A 7,570-nucleotide genomic window follows, 5' to 3' on the forward strand; every position below is an offset into this window, starting at 1 on the left:
AAATAGACTCAGGTTTTTTGAACTCTAAAAGGTTTTACCTGTGGATTAGTGGGGAAAGCACTTCCCTGTGTGTCAGGACCAGACTTCAGACCTCAGCACCCAAGTAAGTGCTGGGTGGGTATGGCAACCCACTCATAATCCAGTGCTAGGAGTAGAGCAAGATGCAGAATCCCTGGAGCAAACTAGCTAGACTAGCTGACTGGTCGGCACTGGGCTCACAGGAAGGTCTTCCCTCCGTATACAAGGAGAAGAGGAATCGAGAAAAGACTTATCAACCTCTAGTCTCCGTACAGAGTGAGCATGGGCAAAAACACACATGCAGCACACACACATATATGCAGAAAATAAAAGGGTTCTCCACCAAAGTGTTGAAATGCACAGAGGAAAGCTGAAGACTATAGGCCTGCCCTTCCGGTTAGGCCTGTGTGGTTCTCTTTTAGTTCTTGTCAGGAAGTAGTCACACCTGGTGAGCATTTAAAGTGCCAGAGTTTTAGTTGTTATGGCTCATTGAGCAGAAGAGTTTTACTCAGTGGTTCTCAACCTGTGGAATGCGACCTCTTTGAGGTTGATAGTCCCTTTCACTGGTGCTGCCTAAGACTGTTGGAAAACACAGATATTTATATTATGATTCATAACCGTAGCAAAATTAGAGTTTAGGACGTAAAAATGAAAGTAATTTTATGTTTGGGGTCACCACAACATGAGGAAGTGTACTAGAGGGCGCAGCATTAGAAGATGGAGAGGCATTGTTGTAAATAGGAAGTAGCCGGTCTCGGCTCTTCTCACACAGACAGACCTTGAAGCAGCTGTGTGGCAGGCACACATCATTGTGTAGCCTGGTGAGAGGTGATAGCATGCAAGTCAGACTTGTTACTCTCCGTGTGCTCTATAACATGTTGCTGTGTGGACTTCAGAGCCAAAAGCAAGAACTGGCACAAGAAGAAGGAATAAGCCAGGCGTTGAGAGAGGAGGCCCAGCGGAGGGAGACAGCCCTGCAGCAGATGCGCACAGCCGTGAAGGAGGTAAGCGTTGGCTGGGCCCAGAGAGCCTCCACACTGTGATTTCTTGGGTTGCCTACCCCATCTTAAGCTTCCAAGAGTGGAAGGGGTGTAAGCCAAGAGATGGGTAGTAGCATTGTACTTTCCTTTTATGTTATCACCCAGGCATGCTTTCCAGAAGTGGGATCCCCTCCTTTTTCCCCTCCCTCTCAGTCTTCCCGCCACCACAGGTTTGTGAGATTGGCGGGGACGGAGAGGTAAGAAAACTGATAAGTAGGCATGGTTGGTTGTACGTGTGTAATCACAGCAGTTGGGAGGTTGAGACTGAGCTCAAGGCCAGCCTGTCTCACACACAGCCCCAAAATGAATGAGGATTTTGTGGTGTCACAGAGTGACCGGAGTTGTCAATAAGGCCTATTGAGTCAGTGGCCAAGTACCTAGGAAGACATCTCCCAGAACTAGGACTGTTCTAGGGCCCCGGTGTGCATGAAGGGCAGAGAGTAGAGGTGAGCGGTGTGGGTGTGGGTGTGGGTGTGGGTGTATTGAGCTCTCAGGATGAGGGAAGGCAAAGACAACCTTACAGGAGTGGCTACTCTGTACATGAAAGCCTAACAACTACAGTGAGAGCCTGGAGTGTAGAATGCTAGAACTTCACCTCCCTGGAGGAGGGCAAGAGGACACAGGTTCAAAGCCAGGCTGGTTTACACAGTATATTCTGGACCAGCAAGGGCTACCCTGTAACAAACAAACGAACGAAGGCCTGGTAGCTCAGTGGTAGAATACTTCTTTGCATGCATGAAGCCTGGAGCTGTAAACAGGGGGTAGTGGTATAAACCTGTAACCACTGAATTGGGAAAGGTCGGGACAGAAGGATCAAAAGTTCAAGGACATCGTCAGCGATGTAGGAAGTTTGAGGCCAAACTGGGCTGTGTGACCATGTCTCAAAAAAAGGGCTGGAGCTTCAGGTCTCTGACCTTTCCCAACCACACACCCAGTGGCCACTGGCAGTCTTACTGTCCGTCTCCCTTGCCCCTTTATTCCTCTGACAGCCTGTTATCTGGCTTCCTGGTGACCACTTTTGTCAGGGTGGCAGGGAGAGATTGAAACCAGTGTCTCCTCAGATTTCACTGTTCACATTAAGCCATCTCTAATAGCCTGACTAACAGAGCCAGCCGAGGCACTGGCTTCAGATAGAGTTCCTAGGGGTGGGAGCATCTTCTCTGGTTCCTGGACCGAAACCTGGAGGCCGATGACTCAGATCCTGCTGAGGAATAGTTTCCTCTCCGGTTCTGGATCCCTAAGGGCCTGGGCTCAGCCTACACACAGGAGGAGCTAATGTCTGTAGAGGGGAAGAGGGGCTGAGGAACATGGCACCAAGCCTGTGTGGGTAACAACGGGGTGTGTGTGTGTGTGTGTGTGTCTGTGACTCGTTTCTCTTCCACACACATTCGCACCCATGTACATCCAAATACACACTTTCCCCTCTGGCTCTCTCTGGTCCTAATCAGTTTATCATTTGTTTGCTTAGCTCTCAGTACAAAACCAGGACCTGATTGAGAAGAATCTGACACTGCAAGAGCACTTGCGCCAGGCCCAGCCAGGGTCCTCGTCAGGGTCCCCAGACGCCGCCCAGCTGGCATATGAGCTGCACCAGGAACTGGCCAGTTGCCTTCAAGACCTGCAAGCTGTCTGCAGCATTGTGACCCAGAGGGCCCAGGGCCACAGTCCTAACCTCTCTCTGCTCCTAGGCATTCACTGTGAGTCCTCAGAAGGGCCTCGGCTCCCTCACCCTCCAATGTGGCTGTTCTTAGGGTAACATGAACCAGGTGCATAGGCCTGGCCACTGCCTTGTGGGAGTTGTCAGAGTGAGTGCCCTGTAAGCGGTTCACAAACAGGCCTCCCTAGAGAGCACTTACATGGAGGACAGACAGAAATCCTGCCTCAGGCAACCAATTATCCCGGTTTGTTCTGTGAAAGTGTCATGTCCTTAAAAAACAAAAAACAAAAAAAATGAGAAAGAGCAAGCTGCAGCTCTGGGTCTTCGGGTCTCTGACCTTTCCCAACCACACACCCAGTGGCCACTGGCAGCCTTACTGTTTGTCTCCCTTGCCCCTTTATTCCTCTGACAGCCTGTCATCAGGCTTTCTGGTGGCCACTTTTGTCGGGGTGGCAGGGAGAGATGGAAACCAGTGTCTCCTAGGTTTAGGTCGTAGTGTAGAGACCTTAGTATGTGCAAAGCTCAACCCTCAGCAGTGGTGGGAAGTCAGGCCCTAAGACGACGGGCTCCACAAACTGCTGTCACTCTGCCCATTCTTTGGGAAAGTTTGAATCACCTCACTTGCTAACACTCTTGAAATTCTCTCCTCCTTAGCCACCCCTCACCCAGGGACGCAGCTAGATCTGCAGAAGCCAGATGTGATCAGGAGGAAACTGGAAGAGGTTCAGCAGCTTCGCCATGACATTGAGGACTTAAGGACCAGCCTGTCAGACAGATATGCCCAGGACATGGGAGAAAACTGTGCCACACAGTGAGGAGTGCCAGGGAGGGCCGAGGCTGCTGCTAGCCCCGCCAGAAGGTTCCTTCCCTGACAGTTCTGCCTTCTGCTGCTGCACCCAGAGGGAGAGCCTGTACTGGGGCCAGGGTTGTGAGAAGCCTGCCTGTTTTGCCGTACTCTGGCTTTGCCTTATTGGCTTATGTTTCGCCTGTTAAGTTACTCTTAAAGGCCGAGTTACTAATTAACCGTTTTGCAGATTTCAACTGATAACGTTCTCACGAGTTGTTCCCAGCTCCAGTCTGCCATGAGAAGCAGACAGGCTGCTTGCCTCTCTCCATCCTCCGGGATGGACCCCTGTTCATTCCTACCCATCCCTTGGTCCTACTGATGCTGTAGTGAGAGAGGCCTCGAGGGTTAAGTAGGAGTAGCGACCTTTGAGAAGTCTCAGGCCCATTGTATCAGCCTTCCTGGGAACTCAGCTGGCTTCTGGGTTCTCTCAGGTCCCTGCTTCCTCAGGGCTGTTGTTCCCACAGAGGCCTCAGGGTTTTGTACCCCACAGCAAAGTCCCTACTGTGCCTAGTGGCTTGGGACTAGCAGGGCTCTTGAGCCTGCCTGCCTGCTGTGCCGTCTTTTACAGGAAGCTCTTCCTAGCTACCGTTTGTCTGTCCCTAGAACCCCGGGCATGTGGGCATGTGCTTGGGTCTTCTAGGAGCGCAGACTCTTCTGTGGCTGCCCTGTGGTTCCCGCATAAGCCCACAGGGCAGCTGTCACTGCTCGCTCCTTCCTAAGGCTGGGCTCTGTAGCTGCTCTGAATTGTGCCCCTCATTTGGGGTTTGGAGGGTTTCCTTTTCCTGCTCTGACCTTGAGCGTTCAGAGCACCTAGTGTGGGTCAGCACTAAGGTGAAACAGTCTTGAGTGATTCCTGGTGTTTCGTGTTTCTCTAGAGCCTTTGACCCTGAACTTCATGGTTTTTCTTGCCTTCCGATTTAAGGATCATCTCGGTGTTATCTGGTTGTTGGGCCAGCCCTCAACCTCCTCTAGTTTGGAGCTAATACGGGCTCCATATGTATGAGGAGCAGAGTAGTGGGGGTGCAGAGGCAGCCATGACAGGACTTCTGCTAAGCCTGTGGGCTGTTAAAAGCACTCTGGACCTCCAGGGCCTAAGTGGGCCTCTTTACAAGTGTTTTAACAAGTTTATGTTTTATTTATGGAGTGGCTTACCTTTCAGAGTAGCCACACCCAGTTGACTATCCCCTCAGCCTCTGGGCTGCTGCCTCCTAGAAACAGAGCTTCCTGGTTGGTCTCCCCCATGTCATGTGGAGCCCAGCCTCCATGCTCACGGGTACTTTCTTGGTAAAGTTTATAAAGTTATTTATATGAATCTTTGTTATGTCGACTGGTTTTATTGCCTATTTTGATTACAGAATAAAACGTTTAACAAATGCTCGTTTCCCGTTGCTTCTCAGCATCACTCGCCCACCACCCTCCCTGGACTTAGTTTGACATGAACTTAGGCAGATGCAGCTCGGAGTCTGAGCCTCTTCCCACTCCTGCTCTGTGTGGAGACAGACGAGCTCTGCCCACACTCCTCTGCTGCAGAGAGCAACTGCCAGTTGTCACTACAGAGTTGCAGGCCTCGGAGGTCAGCAGCTTCTGGGTTTCTGTGGCTTTGAGGAAATGACTTCCCCAGAAGCAGATAGGCAGTTTGCCTCAGCAGGCAGCAGAAGAGTGTTATTCCTGGGCCGTTGCCTTTGTAGCCCCTGATCTACTCTTGAGGGGTGCTATAGTGAACCTAACAGCTTGATCCACCCTTGGAATGGGTGCTGGACTCTCCTCCACCTCATTAGCTGAGTTCTTAGTATTCAAAGCCATGGAGTGTCATTTGCAATGTAAAGGTAGAGCTGGGCTGGGATCACCCCAAAACAGCCGTTTATCTCTACCAAGGGCCAGTACAAGCCAGGCTAATAAGTCATGGCACTGACTCCACACACTGGCCTGCAGTTTACCTCCTCCATCTGGCTCCTGAAGGGTGTGTGCCGCTCCCCCACCCCCTCGCTTACAGCCACCACCCCGTTCTTGTCTGAGCCTGTTTGTGTGGAGAGGTGCCTTAGAGAAAATGCCCTATCTGCCACCCCTCAGCCTCCTGTGCCCCACCACACTACCCCTGGCCCATGCTGCCTAAGCTGGAGAATTGACCCGCCTTTCAAAGTCCCATGCTGAGCTGTACTTAAAAAAGACGACTTAGAGACCAGGTTGGCACTGCTTTGGCCGCTGGATGTACAAAACCCGGGTAAGCTGGGGAGAACTCTTGGCTGAACCGGTGTCTGCCCGTCTTCCCAGCTTTTTTGTCTTTTAGCTGAGCCCCAGGTCAGGAAGGGCTGAGGGGGAGGTGGGGGGAGCCAAGCAGCTGCAGAAGACAGGGGTCCTCCGGGCTCCAGGCCACGGAGCAGGGCGGTGTCATGCAGGCCCCGCCCAGCCCGCCTGCGCAGCTCATTGGTCCCGAGAACAGTGACACGCGGGCGGAGCAGGAAGGAAACCGCTCCCAAGCGCGGTGGCCGCGTAGTTCCTAGCTGTGCAGCTGCCGCTCCCACCGTCCCTCAGTTGGTCTCTGTCCCCTGCCTGCAGCATGAGTGGCCTGCGAGTCTACAGCACGTCGGTCACCGGCTCTCGTGAAGTAAGTGCGTGCCTGGGACGGCGCCCGGAGAGGGTGGGCGGTCTCTCTGTGCTCCGACTGGCGCCCGGGAGCCGCCCCCACGATGGAGGTGCGGGGTATGGCCTCCTAGGTCTGGTCCAGGGGCTCGGACCAGCCTGAACCCCTCCACCAAGGGTCCCTCGGTATCCCCAGCATGAGCTGCCCACGCTCATCCCACCCATTGTAGGGACATCCATTCTCTTGCACCACCCCTGCCCCATCCCCCTGACCGCCTTAATCCCCGCTTCCTCTCCACTTTAAGGCCTGCCCCTCGCCGAGTCTAGCTTCCCTGTCATGCACAGAACTTGAACACCGTCTTCTTTCTGAAACTCACGTAGTTTGCCTGTCTATCCTTGGACCCTTCCCATCCCTTAGTGGCCAGAACCTCCAGTGGGCAGAGGACAGAAGCTGTTGCTCACACCCAAAGAGAGTTCCTTCCATAATCAGCCTTCCTGCCAACCCTGTCAATCCTCCGCCCCTAGATCAAGTCCCAGCAGAGTGAAGTGACCCGCATCCTAGACGGGAAGAGGATCCAATACCAGCTAGTGGACATCTCCCAGGACAACGCCCTTCGAGATGAGATGCGCACCTTGGCCGGCAACCCCAAAGCCACCCCACCTCAGATTGTCAACGGGGACCACTACTGTGGGGTATGGGTTTTGGGTTCCGGGAGGTGTTGGAGGACTGCAGCCAGGGTCAGATGGGCAAACAACTAGGGTGCTCTGCATCTTGACTCAGACGACCCCCTCCCTCCCTCAGGACTATGAACTCTTCGTGGAGGCCGTGGAACAGAACACACTGCAAGAGTTCCTGAAGCTAGCCTGAGTCAGGACGGCCACAGACCCTACCCAGTCTTCACCAGGCCTCGGAACTAACTCCTTGTTGTTCCTAATCTTCTGACCTTGGGGTCCCTCCCTGCAAACCCAGGCCCTTTCTGTAGCCTCTTCTTCCTTCAGAGGCAACATTCCTTATTCACCAACTGGTCTCGAAGACTGTCTTAAGCCCTGGGGATGGCTTTCCCTAGCCAGACCTTGGGCCTGGCACTCCCTGTCCAGCGTTTCTGTTACTTCCATCAGCCAGAGCTCTGCCAAAGGCCCCGCGTCCTCCCCTCGGGGCATCCTAGAGACAATTAAATGCCCATTCCACTGGTGCTGTCTGGTTGTGCTGGTGTCTGGACCCCCGCCTGACAGAGGTAGGTGGTTCTGGGGGTGCTCGAACTGTGGTAGTGTTGGCTGCCTCTACGTGTGCGTGTGGAGCAGCACGTGGCTGTGTCTGGCAGCGCGTGACCATGGTGGACGTGAAATTTCTCGACACGGTGGCTGAGTCACCCTCAATTTCCTATGCCAGTTCTGCTGTCCATCTGCCTGCCTGACAGTGAGGTGGCT

The 7,570-nt window shown here is 53.4% G+C and overlaps 2 protein-coding genes across 3 annotated transcripts in view; both read left to right on the plus strand.

Moving 5' to 3' along the window:
- Cep85 (centrosomal protein 85) overlaps window positions 1-4,936 on the plus strand; it is a 48,270-nt gene extending 43,334 nt beyond the window's left edge. For both annotated transcript variants that reach the window (XM_032896498.1, XM_032896497.1), the window contains 3 exons: window positions 915-1,022; window positions 2,527-2,755; window positions 3,370-4,936. In XM_032896498.1, the coding sequence (XP_032752389.1) occupies window positions 915-1,022; window positions 2,527-2,755; window positions 3,370-3,530 (498 nt within the window). In that variant the 3' untranslated portion in view covers window positions 3,531-4,936. The remainder of the gene's footprint in view (window positions 1-914; window positions 1,023-2,526; window positions 2,756-3,369) is intronic.
- A 1,056-nt stretch (window positions 4,937-5,992) lies between these two features.
- Window positions 5,993-7,335, plus strand: Sh3bgrl3 (SH3 domain binding glutamate rich protein like 3). Its single transcript, XM_032896499.1, has 3 exons — window positions 5,993-6,167; window positions 6,668-6,835; window positions 6,945-7,335. Exons 1-3 carry the CDS (start codon window positions 6,120-6,122, stop codon window positions 7,008-7,010), a joined length of 282 nt encoding a protein of 93 aa, XP_032752390.1. The 5' UTR covers window positions 5,993-6,119; the 3' UTR covers window positions 7,011-7,335.
- The last annotated feature ends 235 nt before the right edge of the window (window positions 7,336-7,570 follow it).

The sequence above is a fragment of the Rattus rattus genome, chromosome 1, assembly GCF_011064425.1.
Source record: "Rattus rattus isolate New Zealand chromosome 1, Rrattus_CSIRO_v1, whole genome shotgun sequence".
Classification (NCBI taxonomy): Eukaryota; Metazoa; Chordata; class Mammalia; order Rodentia; family Muridae; genus Rattus; species Rattus rattus.